This window comes from Hyperoodon ampullatus (assembly GCF_949752795.1).
Source record: "Hyperoodon ampullatus genome assembly, chromosome: 1".
Classification (NCBI taxonomy): domain Eukaryota; kingdom Metazoa; phylum Chordata; class Mammalia; order Artiodactyla; family Ziphiidae; genus Hyperoodon; species Hyperoodon ampullatus.
Genome location: NC_136914.1, coordinates 202,931,833 through 202,951,326, shown reverse-complemented (window position 1 = coordinate 202,951,326; position 19,494 = coordinate 202,931,833). Strand labels below are relative to the sequence as shown.

Below are 19,494 nucleotides of genomic sequence, written 5' to 3'. Positions count from 1 at the left end.
TCATGGGAAACTATCAAGAGCAGAGCATAGGTAAACGGCACTAAAAGCTGAAGGAGAACATCAATCTTGGAAACTCTGGGCTGTGGAGAGCCCCATAGTCCAGAGGAGTGATCAGAGGAGACCCAGTTATGTCAAGTAGATGAAGGCAGAAAGAGGAGAAACTAAACAATGTTTGGGAGGGAAAACCTGCAGCCCCTGCAGGCAGACTGCCTTGCTGACATGGAGCGGCCTCCCTCTGCACCCTGGGGCTAGGCCAGGGTTGCTAGGGCCTCTCCTAGTGCTCAACATCCAGCCTGGGACTCTTCTCTTCTTTTCCCTGGGCGTCTGGAAAATAGTGAACAAAGATCTGGCTTAGAGCCAGAGAAAGATATAGAGAAATCAATCCCTCTTCCACCTGCAGACCTGAATGTGAACCCCAAACCACAGCGTTCCTTGGCTGTTGTAGTTTCAGGTGCTTGAAGACATTTCCTCCCTAGAATATTTTGTGTGTGTGTGTGTGTGTGTGTGTGTGTGTGTCTTTAATTAAAATTATACTGCATTGGAATTTCCTTTCAAAGCAGAGATCAGCAGTTTCAACCTAGTCTCTAACCTTAGTCATAACAGAGACATGCCTACACCAGTAGCTTTGAGCTAGCAGAAGGTTCTCCTGGGTATCGCTCTCCATGCTCCTACCTCATGCTCATACCTTCTTTTCACATAGCTTCCACATTCCTTGTCTTCCTTCACCAAGCAGGATCCATGATCCGGCTCACAGAGGTCTCACCTACACAGAAAGGGCCTCTAGCAGTCTGAGCCCTGACGTGTGAGCTGTCCTTCAGAGTGCCTTGCAGGTGAACAGTAAACATTCACTAGCCCAGGTTCTTGTTTTTGTTTCTTTTTCCTTGATCCAGGGGACCTTTCCCTTAATATGCCAACAGAATTTCAATGTATTTTTTAAATGACATTTACAACTTCTTTCTAGGCCTGAATCAGTTATTTTCAACTCCCAGTGTGTATGGAACTGCTTATCTGCAAGTCAGACCTCAGGTTTATTTTTAAATTTTCAGATCTCTCTGTAGACTAAGGAAGCAAGCTTGGGACATGCGATTCTGCTCCCTCTCTGGTGCAGTGCCCTTTGTCACCAGAAAAAGTATTAATAGCAAGCAATATTTTATGTATGCTGCTTCCAGCTGCTCCTTGACCCTGGGGGCCCAGTGGCACAATGGGATAGGCTGCATTGCTCAGCAAGGGTCTGAGCTCCATCGTCTTAAAGCAATTACTGATGTGACCGTGTAGTCCTCATGGCATTAAAAACCAGGCCCACCCAACCATGGCTGCCACTGCTCAGTTCCAACCATCAAGCAGTGATGGATGCATTGCAGAGAGATCAAATTAAGAGGAGTGCAGTGAGGTGGATGGACCCAGAGTCTGTCATACAGAGTGAAGTAAGTCAGAAAGAGAAAAACAAATACCGTATGCTAACACATATATATGGAATCTAAAAAAAAAAAAAATTGTTCTGAAGAACCTAGGGGCAGGACAGGAATAAAGACAGAGATGTGGAGAATGGACTTGAGGACACGGGGAGGGGAAAGGGTAAGCTGGGACGAAGTGAGAGAGTGTCATTGACATACATACACTACCAAATGTAAAATAGCTAGCTACTGGGAAGCAGCCGCATAGCACAGAGAGATCAGCTCGTGCTTTGTGACCACCTAGAGGGGTGGGATAGGGAGGGTGGGAGGGAGACGCAAGAGGACATATGGGGATATATGTATATGTATAGCTGATTCACTTTGTTATACAGCAGAAACTAACACACCACTGTAAAGCAATTATACTCCAGTAAAGATGTTAAAAAAAAAAAAGAGGAGTGCAGTCAGAGACCACTCTTCCCATAGAAAGGGCATCATGCCTTTAATCCCGAAACGGAGAGATCTGTGATCAGTAGGTTTTCACCCATATGGTTAGGGGCCGTCTTATATTTTTCCCAGCAGTTAGTAGGGAATAATATCATGACATGGTAACATTTATTTCCTCTCCAGAAGGCCAAACAAAGCTCAGTATTTGAGGTTCAGTGTCTCTCCATAGCCTCTAGTATTGAATTGAAGCCAATCAATTCAAATTCAGTTTCAGCAAGGTTGGTCAGGAGAGGTGCGGTGGAGGATGAAAGGGAGGACTACTTATGCCATAGGATTGTCAGCACTGTGAGGAAGATCCAGTACGCAGAAATTTGGTCAAACCAGTTTTTGACAATAAAGGTTCAACCATTAAACGAACCTATGAGTTCATTTCCTTCTTTGGAGGCAGAGCAGTAACCTACTTCAAGTAAATGATCACCTTTTCTCAGTCATCTTTTTGTTTTTTGGGGGTTTTTAAATAAATTTATTTATTTACTTTTGGCTGCATTGGGTCTTCGTTGCTGCGTGCGGGCTTTCTCTAGTTGCGGCGAGCGGGGTCTACTCTTGGTTGTGGTGCGCAGGCTTCTCACTGCAGTGGCTTCTCTTGTTGCGGAGCACATGCTCTAGGTGTGCAGGCTTCAGTAGTTGTGACTCGTGGGCTCTAGAACACTGGCCCAGTAGTTGTGGCGAATGGGCTTAGTTGCTCTGCGGCATGTGGGATCTTCCCGGACCAGGGCTCGAACCCGTGTCCCCTGCATTGGCAGGCGGATTCTTAACCACTGCGCCACCACAGAAGCCCCAGTCATCTGTTTTTAAAAAAATCAAAGCCTTGCCAGATAAAGGCCAGAGTGCCGTGGCTGCTGATTTAAGCATGAGAAGCAGAAGGGTCCTCCTCTTGCAATGATGTTGTCTCTAAAGAGAGAGATCCTGCTGGAGGTGGCAGGCTTGTGGAGAGTTAATACATGGGGAGCAAGGTAAACACGTAGGATTCCACATGCGCTGATACCTGGCAGCCCGGGAATCCTGAGAGCTGAGTGGCCAGAAACAACCTCTGGCACCTTCAGAGCTGCAGCAAAGCCACGCAGGGTGCTTGGGTAGGGCTGTTCTGTCTCATGCCCCTGTATTCAGCTGGAAGTCATCACAAAGAAAAAACTGGAATTGCTCCCTCTGCCAACTTGAGCATGAGCCCCAGCTTCTCTCCAAGCCTGAGGCAGAGCTCCTCCCCGAGCAGCTGCCCGCAGTCATTGAGAAATGGTCATCGAGAGCAGATGCCTGGGTTCACAGCCTGCCTCTGTCACGCACTCTTCTGTGCCCCCATTTCCTCACCCATGAGTACCTACTTCACAGTGTTGTTACACGATTAATTTAAAAGATATAAATTAAGTGTGTGGCCAGCCACCATGCTAAGTTCTGTAAACACCACCTCAAGCCAGCCTGACATGGACCCTTCCCTCAGGAGTCTTTCCTTGCCAGTGGGCACCCTGGCACAGCTTGTGCCTGATTTTTATTGAAGAGCTATCATCGTCATTGACTGTTGCCTCCCCAACACCTCCACCTCCAGCTCAGGTTCTCCTCTAGGTAATAACAGGAAAGGCACAATCCCCAGCCTCCAGACACCAGATCAGGGCGGCCTTCTCGAGCCAGAGCAGCTTAAGTCTCCTCGGCTTCCCACACTCCAGGTTGCAGGTGCAGCTGCAGTGCCCCAGGGCCAGCGGGTCAGCTGGTGGGGCCCGACCTCTGAGCGCCCTCTGCTGGCAGGACTGTGGCTGGAAGGGTTTGTCACCGCGGGCCCTCACATACGTCTGGAGGACACTGCCCCTCGGCAGGGCTCCCCCATTTAAATCCCCTCTGCCTCCATAACAGATACCCTGGAGAAAACTGCCCCTCACCCTCCATGTTCTGCTTTGGGTTCCTGCAGCTGAGTAAATATTTTTCCTATCTCTTTGAGCGCATTCATGTTGAGTTACATGCAGTAAAAGAAACCCACCCCCCTCTATAATCAGCCGTAAAACAAGAGGGAAAATGGTATTCGTATAGTGTGGGAACACTGTTCTTGATTTCTCTGAGAAGATGATTTGATAAAATGTTGCAAGTCTCTACAGAGGAGGAAATATTGAGGTATGCACCTTTGATGGTGTTTGTGCGGGTTCCTGAAGATGGAAAGTGCTACATAAGTGCTGAGCTATTCAGCTTCGAATGCAAAGGGAAGATGCTTATCTTATTCATCCCTCTTTTATTTGTAAAATCTTTTTTGTCTCCTGGCAGGTGATCTTTTTTTTTCCCCTGGAAACCAATTAGCTCCTAAAATTAAACATGCTTCTCTTTAAATTATTCCTTTTCATAAAATGGTCTTAAAATTGGCCTCAGCTTTTCAGAGTAAGTAGCTGGCCCAGTTGCATTCGGAGATGCATTCGGAGTCCACCTTCTCCCACCTCGGCATTCCCCCACCCTCATCCCCACTGCTGCCAGGTGCTGTCCACCTTTGTGCCTTCAGCTGTGGCCAGCCTCTTCCTGGCACATGCCCTAAGGTATGCTCTGGGACAGCCATCAGATTATCTGATTCTCCCACCCAAGTGCTCTGATGGCAACTGGCAGAGTTTTAATCACTGTAATTCAGGTTATGGTCAGATTAGCCAGGAGATAGGATGCCTGCTGGTTGTTTTGAAGTGATGTATTGTTTATGGGATTAATGCTCCTAATGGCCAAGGGTGTCAGCTGATGTTTATTACTTTAAGCTGTCTCAGCTGTTCAGGTTCAACAGCTAGCTCCCTGGTCATAGGAAATGTGGGGCTCTGAATGTCATGTATGCCCTGAGATGTGCACGTGTGACACATGCAGGGGAAAGGGATGCGTTGCGTTGCAGGAGTCTCGTTTGATTTTGTTCTGGGCTTCTGAGACCTCTGCACACCCCTGGGGGTCAGAGAGACTCTGGGGAAAGGGTGAGCATTCAGGGATGGCTGCAAAGGGCATTGAGAAATAGGTCATCTCTGGCGGGCCTGGCATCCACGAGATATCATGCCACCTGCCAAGTGGCTGTAGGTATTGTGTGGTTTTTACCTCTGTCCTTCTCCAGCCTTCTAAGAGAGGACACTTTCAAGGTCGCTGTGCATTTAAGGGAACCTTCTCCCCAGTCCCTCTGCTTGGTAGTGCTTAAAGCTGCAAGAACCAGGCCAGGCCCCTTTAAACCTTCCCTGGTGCTGCACGAAGAGAAATAAATGCACATTGCCCCAGTGTGTGTCTAGTAACATGCACTGCAGTTGGTTTGTTTTTCCAAAAAGAAATTTAATTTAGCGCAAGTGTACACTGTCACACTGTAAACACACCGGGGCACCAGAAAGGTGGCTTATTGAATTTAATGCCCTAGCAAAGGTCAGCTTTTAGAAAAAGCCAAAAATGGCTGGAATCTGTCCTGATAGCCCCTCAATCAGGCCTTGGATCCAGGCAGATGTGTTTATTTTTTCAGAGGGAGCTCCTGAGGGCCCATCTCAAGTTCGGGCTCTGGACATCCCCTCTCCCATCTCCCTCCTGCGCTCTCAGAGGCCTCCCTCCTCCTCCCCAGGAGGCCGCTGTCCCTGGTCACCCAGGTGGGCCCCTGGGGAAGGCAAGCTCCATTGCGCTGGTGGTTGAGGAGGGAGGACCCAGGACCGTCGCCCTCTCCCCTCTGGGGCTGGAGTGTGTGGTGCCTTTCTTACAACTAACGCTGCCTCTCTCTGCCCATTTCCCTCAAAGGACGGCATGAACTGGGTCTGCAAAAACGTCAATGCAAAGAAGAAATAAAATCTTGACGAATGGAGATGCAGGAGCTGCGGGAGCTGAATTCTGTCCTGAAAAACACTAATTTGCTGCTTTCTGACCAAATGTTTTTCCATCTGTGTACAGCTACAGCTGTGTGAAGAGAGGGAACAACACAGTTTAAAAAGAATCCCCATTCCAGCAGTAGATTTAACATGATCTCTGAGGTTCAGTATCATTTTTCAAATAAAGGAATTATATTATTTCCTCTGCATAATTGAAATAGTATTAAATGTCTCAAAGCACATGATTAGAAAATGAGATCTGTTAAATGAGCAAGAGATTGCATTGCGGTTTAGGCAATTCCAGTGGGCTTTTTCCTTTCAAAAAAAAGGGGGGGTGTTGCTGGGGAGAGGAAGAGGAAGAAGCAGCTTAGGCTGCGGTCATTCATTTCCTGACCTGTCCTTACATTCCCCCATGGTGTTGAAACCAAGACAGTGTTTGATGGTGCTGGTCAGTGATTTTTACCATCATCCACTGAGCCAGGGTTGCAGCCTGTCTGGGTGGGAAGCTGCTGGGCTTGGGGGGGGCGGAGCGTGAATAGCAGATGATTAAACCATCTTGTCATGCAGGTAGGAGACTGTATGTAATCCTCACCCTTTGGAAAGGAAAAAAAAAAGCCTTTCTTGCAAACAACGCACCACAGAAACATACCCCGTCCCCAGCCCCCAGCCAGCTACACAGGGAATCAGAGTCTTACGACTTTTGACTGTAATGACATCTGGAATGTAAGGAGAGGTGGGAGGTTTAATTCCAGAAAAATTACAAGGTCCTTAAAAAGCCTTCACATGGAGGGCTCAGGCTAGCGTAAACAGGCTTTCTCCAGTTCAGTGGAGCAGTGAGCAGCCGACTCTGAAATTAGCTGGCTTCTCCACGGCTGTCCTATAGAAGGGATTTCTAAAGCTCAAAGAATTCTGTGTTTAAATGATCACAATAGGCTGCTGCTATCAGATTTTAAAAATAAATGCAGCTTTACCGTGAACCTGCTCCACTGAGAAAAGCCAGGCAGATCGATTTTTAGAAGAGATCAATTTTTACAGTGCTGGCAACTTGGTGGTGTGGGCTGTTCGTGGGGGAGAGGGCTTGTTGCTGGGAAGAGCGTGGGTGTGTGTGGTTGCAGGGGCCGTGCCCGGGGAAGCCAGAGTCACCCCAGCTCTGGTCCCCTCTGCCTCTCTCCAGCAAAATGTGTCCTCTGGTGATTGACTGGAGAGGAATGGTGGGAGACTTCTGCCCCATGTTGCAAAAAGAGCTTGCTTCCCTGAGCCTTAAGAGATCCCTGGCTTCAAGCAAGGGAAAGCAGGCCAGAGCATCCCTGGCTCCTGAACTGAACTATGTTCTGGTGCCTGAGCACTGGGGTTTTTAGAGACTGAATAAGAGACTGTCCAGTGGCTGGTGGGTCCCAGGAGGGCAGCTACTTTTACATCCCAGGAGGTGGCCCTTCCTAAACCCACCAAGGCATGTGAGCAAACTGAAGGGGTCACTCCAGTCCCTGGCCCTCAGTACCCAGCCTTTCTGGACCACGTTGTGCCGGTGAGGCTGAAGCATGGTCCGCTTCAAAGGTGGCCTGGGGTGAAAGTCATTAACAAGGCCAGACATGAAAAGGTGCCCTGGGTTGCAAGTACTTATAGGGACAGACCTGTAAGTACTTGCAAAACAAAAAGAAGGTGAAGGTTTTTAAACCACTGTGAGCTAGTTGCCCCCTGCAGCCTCCCCCGGCCTGTCTGTCTTACCCAGACGCCTCTCGCCCTTTGAACAGAGGCAAAACAGAATTATAAGAAACCAGAAATCCCCCTTCTATCAGGCTGGAAATGTGGCTCTAGCACTTGAAAATATTTTTTCCCCTCCAAATAGTGCATCAGGGATGTTATCTGAGGGGCAAAAATGCCTGCCTTGAGGTCTGTGATTTGGGAACACTGAGATGTGGAACTTGGACTCTGGCAGTGGATGGTCTGTGAAATATCTTTGTTCTTTTACTACCAACTTAGGGAACTGTTTGAAAGGGCCCCCCAGGGCCTCAGTCAGCAGGCAGAAGCCACTGCCTTCCTCTGATAACAGCCTCTGTGAATGTTCAGATTTGCTTTTCAGCTAAAGACACAGAGACATTGTGGATGTCACACACTTTCATCTTCCCTTTCAGCCCTACTGAACCCTCCCGGGGCTCGCAGCGTAGATGAGAGGAGCCTGAAAAATGCAGAGTTTGAAAGCTCCCATTTGTAAAAACAAAATGCTTCTAAAGACTCCTTTCCTCTCCCCAGCCACCGCCCCCCCCACTTCGAGGACAGAATTGGAAGCTAGAAAGGGGACTCCCGGTCTCCCATCCTCCCACTCCCAGTGAGTCTTAGTGGTGAGACTTGCTCTGGACACGACTGCATCTGAATGTGCCGGGAAGAGGGTTGGGGGCCAGAGGGCAGGCAAGGCCTGGGACAGGGGCCCCAGGGTGTGTGCTCAGACCAGTTGTGGGAAAAACTCCTTCCCTTCCCCTCCTCCCGACTTCCCCCGTGCGGCTCCTTCTGGCTGGCTTCCCCGTGCCCAGGGCAGCACACCCTTTCCCCTTCACTCTCCCTTGGTTACTATGGAAACAAGGGTGTCATTGATGTGGGCTGAGCTGGGGAACATGTCGGCGCACAGCTGAGAGTCAGCGATTATGCCGGCGGGTAGAAATGTACCAGGGTTAAGGTCCACAGCTCCCAAACTGCGGGACGGACGCCGTCCTGCCCCCTCCCTCCCTCCCTCTCGCTTCTCCCTCTCCTGGCTTTTGACGAATTCCTTTATTCCCTTCCGGGCTAAAGCAGTGGCTATTTTTGCGCCACTCTATGCCCCACCCTCGCTGTCGGCCGCGCCTTATCCGGCCTGGCCTGGAGGGTGACACCATGTCACCCTCGCCAGGACTCGTCCCTTGATTCCCGTCAGAGTTTGCTTTGATTTCTCTTTCCTTCTCAGGGGCCAGTTCTTACTTCCTTTTATTTTTAGCTCTTGCACTCCATGTGGTTTCAGGGTTCAGTCTGCTCATCGAAAAGTTCTTTTTTTTATAGTCTCTTTTGAAAATGATAGTCAAAGGAAGGGACGTGGTATTTGGTCATGTGGAAAATTCAATGTATAATTTAGACGTCTGTCAAAAATCCGACAAATAAAATTTAGCTGAAACCAAGGCAGCCTGGAAAGTGTCGTGTCCTTTGCTGGAGAGGGCCTGCGGTGTGCTTGTCCTTTCAGAGGTCAGCATCCCTCAAGGTGCTTTCTTCAGAAGGATGTAACATTAACACCACGACCAACAATAAAAATAACCCTTTATTAAGCCCCTCCTACATACCAGACCTCTCATCTACATCATGGGGCAGTATTAGTCCCACCTCACAGTTAAGCAAACTGAGGTACGGGCCTGGGTTAAGGAATTCACCCACTATCACAGAGCCATTAGTGCCGGCAGGGCAGGACCCTGGGTCTGAAGGCTGTGTCAAGTTGCCTCCTATGAAGGACAAAGACAATAACGGCCCGTTTCTCAGCCATCTCAGTCCCTGGCCTTCCAAGCCCACATCAGGGGTCTCCTCTGATCAGTGCTGCTCCTCAGGGAGGCGGGGGGTGGGGGGGTGGTGTCTCTGTCCCAAGCATTGGGTGTCCTCTGTCCTCACGGCAGCACAGCTGAAGATTTTGTACCATGCTTTGCACAGACAGAACAAAGGGAGAAGTTAGGAAAACTGCGGTTGGCAAGGATGCTGGCAATTACCTAGTACCTAATACTGAATTTTCCTTTTAGAGAGGGTGCAGAGAGGGGAACAGACTTGCCCAAAGCCACACAGTAGGAGGCAGAGTGGGCTCAGGTCCAGGGCTCTGCTCTCAGGAGAAGAGCTTGTCTTCCCCTCTGGCAGCCTCACTTCAGTGGCCACAGAGACATACCAGCCTGGCTGGCCCCATGGGCCAAGCTGTTGGCAGAATAGAGGGGAGCTGGAGGCAGGAAGAGAGAGAAAGTCCAGTGCTGCCAGGTAAATGGCGGGACACTCACACCTGAACTTCAAATAAACAATCATTTTTAATGTAAGTATGTCCCATGCAATATTTGAGACATAGGGACTTCCCTGGTGACGCAGTGGTTAAGAATCTGCCTGCCAATGCAGGGGACACGGGTTCGAGCCCTGGTCTGGGAAGATCCCACATGCTGCGGAGCAACTAAGCCCATGCGCCACAACTTCTGAGCCTGCGCACCTAGAGCCTGAGAGCCACAACTACTGAGCCCACGTGCCGCAACTACTGAGCCCACGTGCCGCAACTACTGAGCCCACGAGCCACAACTACTGAGCCCACGTGCCGCAACTACTGAAGCCTGCGCACCTAGAGCCGGTTCTCCACAACAAGAGAAGCCACCGCAATGAGAAGCCTGCGCACCGCAATGAAGAGTAGCCCCCGCTCGCCACAACTAGAGAAAGCCCACACGCAGCAACGAAGACCCAACGCAGACAAAAATAAATTTAAAAAAATATTTGAGGGCCTCCCTGGTGGCGCAGTGGTTGAGAGTCCGCCTGCTGATGCAGGGGATACGGGTTCGTGCCCCGGTCTGGGAGGATCCCATATGCCGCGGAGCGGCTGGGCCCGTGAGCCATGGCCGCTGAGCCTGCGCATCCAGAGCCTGTGCTCCGCAACGGGAGAGGCCACAACAGTGAGAGGCCCGCGTACCGCAAAAAATAAAAAAATAAAAAAAAAAATAAAAAAATATTTGAGACATAATACTCATAAAAAGTCATTGTGTATCTGAAATTCAAATTTAACTGGCCATCCCAGTTTTTGTTTTTGTTGTTTTGCTAAATCTGGCAACTCTACCCAGAATGCTCTGCTGAATAAAGGCACAGTGAGATACAATTAAACTGTGTTCTCCGGAGTCAGACCCAGAGATCTATCTTTGCCCATCCATAAATCAGCTCTGTGATCTTGGGCAACTTGCTTCCTTTCTTGGAGTCTCCCTGCCTCTTCATCTGTGAAATGGGACTAAAGTGGTAGGGAGATTTAAAAGAGATATAATGTCGATAAAGGTAGATGTAGGGGGCTTCCCTGGTGGCGCAGTGGTTGAGAGTCCACCTGCTGATGCAGGGGACGCGGGTTCGTGCCCCAGTCCAGGAAGATCCCACATGCCACGGAGCGGCTGGGCCCGTGAGCCATGGCCGCTGAGCCTGTGCGTCCGGAGCCTGTGCTCCACAATGGGAGAGGCCACAACAGTGAGAGGCCCGCGTACCGCAAAAAAAAAAAAAAAAAAAAAAAAAAGGTAGATGTAGGGCAATAGCTAGCACATAGTAGGGACATTGCACCTCAGTTTCTTACCCGTAAAATGAGGTAATCACTTACCCTGTGGCGTTTTTCAGACGATTAGATGAAGTTATGGATGTCCAGTGCAGAGTAGGTGCTAAATCGTTTGTAGCTATTATAATAACTGGCAGACATTCTGGAGTCCAGGCCTTCCCAGGCCCCAAGACCTCTGTCCTCCCACCTCCCCTCCCACATGTTGCAAGGGCCAGCAGCCTTCCTGGCAGTGCTGGCAGCCCCCTCCTCTCTCTGGGGGCTCCCAGGGCCGCTGCAGCCACACCTCCTGCAATTAGATTTGTAAGTGGGAACAGGCTCTTGTCAGAGGCTCCTGATTGGCTCCAGGCAAAAACACAGTTTAGCACTCAGTCAAGCTGCATTTCAGGGCCTCTGTCTCTCTCCCCTCCACCTCCCCCTTTAATTGCAATCTGTTCGGTAATTTTCTTTTCCAACACTGCAGAACTCAGAGAAGCTGCAGCGCAGGAGCTGGGCAGGGAGGAGGGCAAGAGAGCTGCTGCTCCCTGCAGTGAATCTGCTGGTCCAGCACTGTGTCGTGTGTGTGTGTGTGTGTGTGTGTGTGTGTGTGTGTCTAGAACCAGACACACATGGGTATGTGGGGATACAGCCAACAACCAGGCCCCTGCAGGGTCAGACCAGGGCACCCACTTGTACCAGGCACTTGGCAGTTATCATTTATTTAATCCTTGTAACAACATGGATAACTGTAGGCATTACCACTCCATTTGAGGACAGGGCTCACAGAACCTGAATCACTTGCTCAAGATCACACCAGAAGAATGGGGCAGAGCCATAGTTTTCACCTGGGCCTGCTTGACTGCTGGGCCCCAAGCTCATACCATGACACCTTTTCCCCTTCTGGCTTCTGAGCTCAGAAAAGGAGCTGAGGAATCCTCCTGCGCACAGGAGCAGGGAGAGGTTTCTTTTCCCAGAGTGAGTAGCGGTGTCCCAGGGACAAAAAGCCTTCGCTAAAGAGATGAAGTCCTAATGACAGAAATGCAGAGAGCAAGCTGAGTCAAGGAGGGGCAAGTTTTGTGAGATAACTTGTGTGGATACCTGAAGCTGAGAGCTGCAGGGGTCGGGGGCAGAACTACCCCTTAGCTCAGGGAACTGCTACTCCTGTTACTCATTCACTGATTGGATCCCTTCAGCAGTCCTACAAGTTAACCATTTCTACCCCTTTCCCAGTTGAGGAAACCAAGGTTCTCAAAGGTTAAGTCACTGGGGCTTCCCTGGTGGTGCAGTGGTTGAGAGTCTGCCTGCCGATGCAGGGGACACAGGTTTGTGCCCCGGTCTGGGAAGATCCCACATGCCGTGGAGCGGCTGGGCCCGTGAGCCATGGCCGCTGAGCTTGTGTGTCCGGAGCCTGTGCTCCGCAATGGGAGAGGCCACAACAGGGAGAGGCCTGCGTACCGCAAAAGAAAAAAAAAAAAAAAAAGGTTAAGTCACTGGCCTAGAATCACACAGCTAGGAAATGGCTTAGCTCGGGTTCCCATCAACTAGAAAGACCATCTTTCCCCAGGGCACCATCTTGACTAAACACAGGGCCCCAAACATCAGGGAGCAGCGGGGAGCGGGGCTCCCGGAGACCAGGCCAGAGGCCTACCTCTCCCTCTCACTTTGCCACCCGCCTCTTCACGATCCACCAGACCCTTCTGCAGAGCCCAGAGGTGGCTGCTGCTCTGGAGGCCACCAGCAGGGGGGGCAGGTGGTGGCTGGCTCCACCCTGGCAACAAAGGAAAGAGGTTGGGGAAGCGGTCGCCCTTTGGGCCTCCCTTCTCCCCCAGGGCTCTGCAGCCCCCACCAGCGCCCTGGCCCAAAAGGAGGAGAGGGAGGGCTGCAGCGAAGGGGCAGCAGCCCTGGGAGCCCACTTACACCGCTGGAGGGGCGAAAGAGAGCAAGGGCCAGCTGCCGAGTCACACACCGACAGCGCCCGCCCTGTCTTTCTTTGCCTTGTTAACGAAATGCATGTTCCTAAGACTGGACAAGCCTGCCACCCGGGCCACTGCTGACCCATATGGGAAAGGATGCCCCGCACCGGGGTGCACGCCGTGGCACTAGCTGAGGGCCCCTCAGCCTGGTGCCTTTGTGTTGGGCACAAGCTGTCCAGCCATACTTGGTGGCCCTGCCTATTACGTCAGCCAGACCTCTCCCTGGGCCCGGCTCTCAACACTCACATCCCCAGCCCCGACCCCAGTCCTTCTTGGACGACCTGCTCTGGAGAGCTGGTGCCCACCAGCCTCCTTTCTTCAGCTTCCCTTGCCGCCGAGAAGGCAGAATCCTGTGCCATTGTGCTGGCACATCACTCCCAAGCCCCTCAGATTCTGTCTGGGGGCACAGGGCTCTCCAGTATGAATGGGGGCTCCCCTGCAGCCTCCAGATGACAGGGCCGAAGCACTTTTCCTGCCTGGATGCTACAGATGGCCTTTGAAGAGGAAGGGATAAGGAGCTTTGGCTTATAAGCAGCAGCCCATCCCGGGGCCAGCGGATGCAATACAGCCCAACCTTCCCCTCAACTCCCCCAGCTCCGGTGTGGGTTCAGCCTGGATTTCATCCTGACTCACTCCCTAGGCCCCTTTCCTACCCTGAGACCTCCAGATCTGCCAGAGCAGCAGGTTGGGAGGAAGGAAAAGAGGGAGGAAGGGGCATCCAGGGGCTGGGATGCTGATCCAGGCCCGGGGGGAGGTGTCTGCACAGCTGCAAGCAGCCCCCCTGCCCCCGGCCCGTGAATGGGCACATCACCCCCTCCCACCCGCCTGCCACCGCTCCTGAAACAGTTGGTCCTAATGAGCGCAAAGCAGGCAGGGCAGCTGTGTGCATTATCCATATGCATGGGGAGGTGTATATTTATCCTCACGTCCCACCCCACCCTGCAGCTGCTGCCAACCCCTATGCCAGGAGGGTGAGTGGGCACGAGCGCCCAGGCTGCTCAGGGCCCTGGGCCTCCTCTCCTTCCAGCCCTCCCTCCCCAGCCCACGCCCACAGCCTTCACTTGACCCATTTTGGAGGCAGAAGTTTGTGTGTGTGTTTGAGAGAGAGAGAGAGAGAAGAGAGTGCACACATCATTTCCCCAGTTGGTGCTTTTGATTTCCTCTGAAGTATCTTGATTGCGGACGTACAATGGCATCTTGCTGCCAGTGCTCCCTCAGCAGCTTCTGGCTCTGCGCCGCCTCCTCCCCAGGGCCGGGGTTTTCTGCTGACTCCGGGGCCCGCGGCTGGCTGGCAGGGAAGGAGCAGGCCTGATCCCGGCTGCCATCCCTCGGCCTGAGCAGCAGGACCTGGAAGCCTAGCCATGGTCCTTCCTGCTCCTGGGGCTGGGGCCAACCTGCACCCTGAGCCCCCCACTCAGCCTCCTCTTTCACTTGGACCTCCCGTTGCCTCCTAGCTGGTCCCCTTGCCCTCCACTGCCTGGCCGCTCAGGCCCTTAATGCTCAGAGCCATTGTTCTAAGACTCAGTTCCCCTGCTCAGATGCCTGCGGAGGCACCGCTGCTGTGGGACACGAAAGGTCAAACTGTTTATCCTGTCACTGAAGGCCGCTCTGGTCTAACCTCAAATCTTTTTTGTGGACCTGTCAGTCGTGGGCTCTCACACATACCCTGAGCTCCAGATGAGCTACCCTCGCTGTCCCCCTACAAGTCCCCCACAATTTTATCTCCCCACCTGCGCTCATAGCGACCTCCTCCCTGGGGTGTCTACCCTCCCTCCTGTGCTTTGCTTACCCCTCCTTTAGGGCATGATTCAAGTCCTGCCTCCCCAGGAAGAGAGCCCGGTAGCCTCTAGCCCACACGGCTCCCCTGTAAAACTCAGAGCCCCTGACAGCCCAGGCATTTGGCATTCATTCATCCATCCATCATTCATTCCTTCGGCAGACATCTCTTGAGCAGGGGCAGAGCCCCTGCAGAGCCTCATGTCCTGGCCTGCTCACTCTTGCCTTTCTGACCTCACCACTCCCTGCTCCGCCCCTCACCCACCTCTCCAGCCACCCGCCCACTGCTCTTCCTGAAACAAGCATCTTCTGGCTCCAGCCTTCGTTGTTGTTCCCTCTACCTGGAACACTCTTGCTCCAAATATCCCCAGATCTTGCCTCCTCACATTCTTGAGGTCTCCACTCAATGTCACCTTCTCAGCAAAGCCTTCCCCGACCACCTCCATTTATAAAAACTGCCATGCTCCCTCACCCCTACTGACAAGCCCTATCCCCTTCACCCTGCTTTACTTCCCTTTATAGGACTTTTCATCAGCTCACATTTATTGATTTCTTGCTTGTCAGCTGTCTCTTCCCCACTAAGTTATTAGCTCCAAGAGGACGGAGTGTGTCTGTTTTGTTCACCAGTGTATCACCAGCATTGGAATAGAGGCCAGCATTAGAAGGACATCAATAATTATTAGTTGAATGAATGAATGAAACAGGTAACGTCTTACGCTCTGAAAAATAAAAAATGACTAATATTTCATGTCCTCCAGGGGCACACAGTCTAATTGGGCATGCAGCCTGTAACCTGACACAATTAGTTAAAATACCAAGTGAGAGTGTTAAGTGCATGGGAGTGAGGCTGGCCCAAAGGAACACGAATATCGTGATAGCTGTCAGTGCCCAAAAGCGGCCTACGCCAGCACCGTCCTGGCATCTCACATGCACCATTCATTACTCTTCATACCCCCTCTGGAGAGGGTGGGGAAGAATGCACAGAGGAGGTGAGACTCTGAGGTTCAGTAGGCAATCCAGGCAGAGGGATCAGCAGAGCCACTGGGGCATGGAACCACACGGGCTGCTGGAGGACTGACTCTAAGCCTATGATCTGATGGGTGGAGCCCGGGGAGCTGCAGCTGGTAGAGGTGGCATTTGGTGTGGCTGGAGAGTCCCTATCCATTAGGCCATGAGCTGCCCATTTGCTCAGTGCCCTGCAGCAGGCACACATATGGAGAGTGATGACAACATCCGATTCACAACCAGGCAGCCAGGGCACCCACGTGTCAAGTGACTCACGGCCATTTTTTCCAGGTGGGCTAGAAGTTCACACCACCCTTAATGCTTAGTTCTTGGAAGCCTGCTCCCTTGTTCCACTTCTTACCTGCAATTCTGAGATGTTGCCCATACCACCTCTAGACCCCATTCTACAAACTGTTGAAAACTATGCCACACCCTACCCGCCACGTCACCCTCTACTTGCCTCAATGTAAATAGTGAGAAATAACTTATGGCACTGAGCCGATGGGTTCTCTCTCAAGAAAGACCCAATTGTTGAAGATGTAGTGCAAAGAGAAGTCATAAATATCCCAGTTTGCTGCAGTTGAGAGGAATTTACCACACAGCATTTAAGGAAAACTGGTTCTCTGTAGAGGAAACATTCAGACTCCCAATGCAGAATTCTGGGGTAAGTCCACTGCCAAGTCCCTGAATCATAAATGCCAGGGACAGGGGATTTTAGGGAAGAAGTCCTGGGCTCGTAAAGGCCTCCCTCACTCAGGGGATGTGATTCTCATACACAGAAGAATATGGTAGAGGCCAAAGCTCTACCCACCAGATTTCTGTTGGTTCTCTGTAAGAGCTTTCATTGTGGAAGGGGTGTCTCGAGGTTGTACGTCACTGGAGGAATTCAAACAGAGAGTGAATACATCCTTCCTTGGAAGGGAAGCAAGCCTTTGGGGTGCAGATGGACAGGGTAGAGTATTGGGGGGAAGAAAGAGAGATATCGAAGGAGAAGCTGATGTTCTTAAGGCCAGGTCCCTTCTTGACCCAGGGCTATAAACCTCTCACCAGGAGCCCCCAACCCCAGCTGCCTCTGCCCTCACACTGATCTGTTTCCCATTCCCTGCAGCTTCCAATGAAGTTTCTAGACTCTTAGCCCTGAATCCCAGCATGCTGGCTCTTGTCCCAGCATTTTGGCAGAGTATAGGGAAGAGGCAATCCAAGGGTGCCCTCTATTTCCTTCCTTGCCCCTTTAAATGGAAGAAACTGGATTCAGAGGGTCCTAGAACCAGTGCCAAGATCCTAGGTTCCAGAGCCCACTGTTTCTAAAGCACCTCCACGGAAGAGATTTCCAACATCCTGCAGGGAGAGCCTCACCTCGGAAGAGGGCTAGAGTGTGGTGGGGTCTGTCCAGGGATAATTTTCTTCCTCCCCTTACCCCACAGCCCCCCTTTCTTTGTAGGTCTAGAGCACTAGGTTGGGGAAGGACATGTCCTAGGCCGTCCCCCAACCACACACCTAATTTACATAAGGCAGAGGTGGGATGGGGTAGGAAATCCCCCAGGGGGCTAGTCTGGTCCTGAAAGTGTTCATGGGCTCTCCCCACCCACCCTCATATGGGAGCAAATGAAGGTGTCTGAGGAAAGGCATGGTGACAACCACAGGGTCCGAGTGGGTGGATGTGAACGGGGCCTGGAAGAATCCAGAAATTAGGTTAGAACGCGGGAGCTCGACCTCCAGAGAGGGCCCTGGGGCGCTGACACAGCGGCCTCCCCGCTCAGGGTGTTCCCCGCTGCCCCATCTGCCTCCCCCGCCCCCAGGGTGCCCTTTGAAGCCGCGGGAGGGGGCTTTGATCTGGGGTCTGCCCGACTCTCAGCTGGCCGGCCAGGTGCGCTGGGGGAGGGGCGGAGGGGCCGACCATCCCCCCGGGCCTCACCCTCCCCCGGCCCCCTGCACCCCGCCCCCTCCCCCCACCCCGGGCAAGGAGACTGTTTCCGGCTGTTGCAGGAGGGCACCCGAGCACCCCGACTCTACGCCTTGCAGCTGTTCCCCAGCTGCCCGGCCCCACCCCAAAGACAGCTGGGAGAGAGGCTGGGGGTGGGGAGCGGGGCGCAGCTGCTCGGCTCCGGGGCTGGGACCGGGGAGGGCGGCGACATGAAAGAGCCTGGACCCGCCGGGGTGGCGGGCGAAGGAAGCCCCCAGGCGGTTGCCTCCCTGCGGGTTCCGCACATCTGGCCCACAGGAGCCAGGGAGGGGGAGACGCGCTCCGCTCCTGACCACCCAGCCCTGCCTGGAATGGGGAGGAGCGATCGCCTGCCCGGAGGGCGGGGGACGGGAGGGCACAGCCGGGCGGGGGCTGTGAGAGCGGTATCTCGGAGTCCGAGCGGTTGGCCGAGGGAGGGACAGGGCGCGCCTGTGGCTGTGAGGTGTCTTGAGTGTGCAGGGTGAGGAAGGCCCCCACGCCTTCTCCAGCTGGCCCTGTTCCTGGGGGCACCTCCAGCTTTCCTGGCCTCCTCTGCCCCTGACCCTTTTGGGAGGTGGGTGACAGCTGCTCCTACAAAGCCAGGGACAGCTGGGTAGCTGGGGACAGCTGGATGGGGTGAGCGTCTCCCGGCTTCCCTGGCTGCCCAGGCACTCCAGGCCATACTACACAGTTAGCTGCTTGGCCTACAGCCTATGTGCCTGGGTGTCTATTTGCTGGGATGGGCTTTCAGAGCTGGAACCTGGTGGGATTCAAGCTCATCCCGCTACCACCAGTCTCCCCTCCATATCCCAGTTTCATTGATGTACCTGGAGAAAGAACCTCTTCCATCAGCTAGAACAAAACTAGGCCAAGTGGGAAAGAAATTGGGCAGCTTTCTGTCTTGGCTCCCAACTCCTGGCACAGAAGATGTCCCAGGGTTCCTGACAACCAGAGAAAGCGACAGTGAGTCAGGAGCAGATGTGAGTGGAGTTAAATGTCTATCTGTCCACCAGCACCTGGCCGCAGGCATCCTTCCACCCTGGGTTGGAAGGGCACTGTGCTCCAGCCATCTGCCTCCCCTCAATAGCCCCAAACAGGTGCAGGGGAAGAGAAAGGGGCAGGCCAGCTGTTGTCATCATGCTCCTGGCTCTGGCTCCTTGCCAAAGTGGGGAAGGGGGAGAAGTGAATCAGGGTCCACCCACCCCCACACCGCGTCATCTTCTACTCCCACAGGATGGGAAGATGGAGGCACTAGACCAACACTTTTGTCTGGCCAGCCCGACTGGCCGGCGGACATGGACTCACCATGTCCTCCAATTTGAGCGCTTATTTTTCTGAGAAGAGGGGTGACTAAGAGTCAGTGAGGGTTGGACCCCTGATGCAGGACTTACCCATAGTTCCCTGTCTTGCTCTAGGCTTTCTGGGGTGGGAGGCATTCCGGCTCAGATTCTACCCAGACAAGGGGAAAGGGAATTAGGCACCCAGGAATGGTTGACCCTCCTACTTTACACATAAGGAGATCCATGCAAAGTGTCAGGCAACAAACCAGAGATCCAGCAACCCCCTCACACCGCTCCTGCTCCAACAGAGGAGGGCTTGGTGTGCCCCAGCCCCTCCTTCCAGCCCACGGGTCCCTGAGACAAGCAGGTCCCTGGCCAGTCCCTCATGGCAGCACTTCTGAAACCCCAGGATGTGTCAGAATTACCAGGGGGTTAAAAATGCAGATTAGTGGAAATTCCCTGGTGGTCCCGTGGTTAGGACTCCGTGCTTCCACTGCAGGACTGCAGGGAACATGGGTTCGATCCCTGGTTGGGGAACTAAGATCCTGCATGCCGTGTGGCGTGGCAAAAAACCAAACAAACAGGTT

General features: G+C 52.8%; 1 protein-coding gene across 1 annotated transcript in view; it reads left to right on the top strand.

The window, feature by feature from the left end:
- ARL3 (ARF like GTPase 3) overlaps nt 1-5,880 on the top strand; it is a gene marked incomplete at its 5' end in the record, with an annotated part of 33,725 nt that extends 27,845 nt beyond the window's left edge. Inside the window, one exon of the mRNA XM_079711950.1 lies at nt 5,610-5,880. Coding sequence (XP_079568076.1) covers nt 5,610-5,657 — 48 coding nt within the window. The 3' untranslated portion in view covers nt 5,658-5,880. The remainder of the gene's footprint in view (nt 1-5,609) is intronic.
- Nucleotides 5,881-19,494: the final 13,614 nt, after the last annotated feature.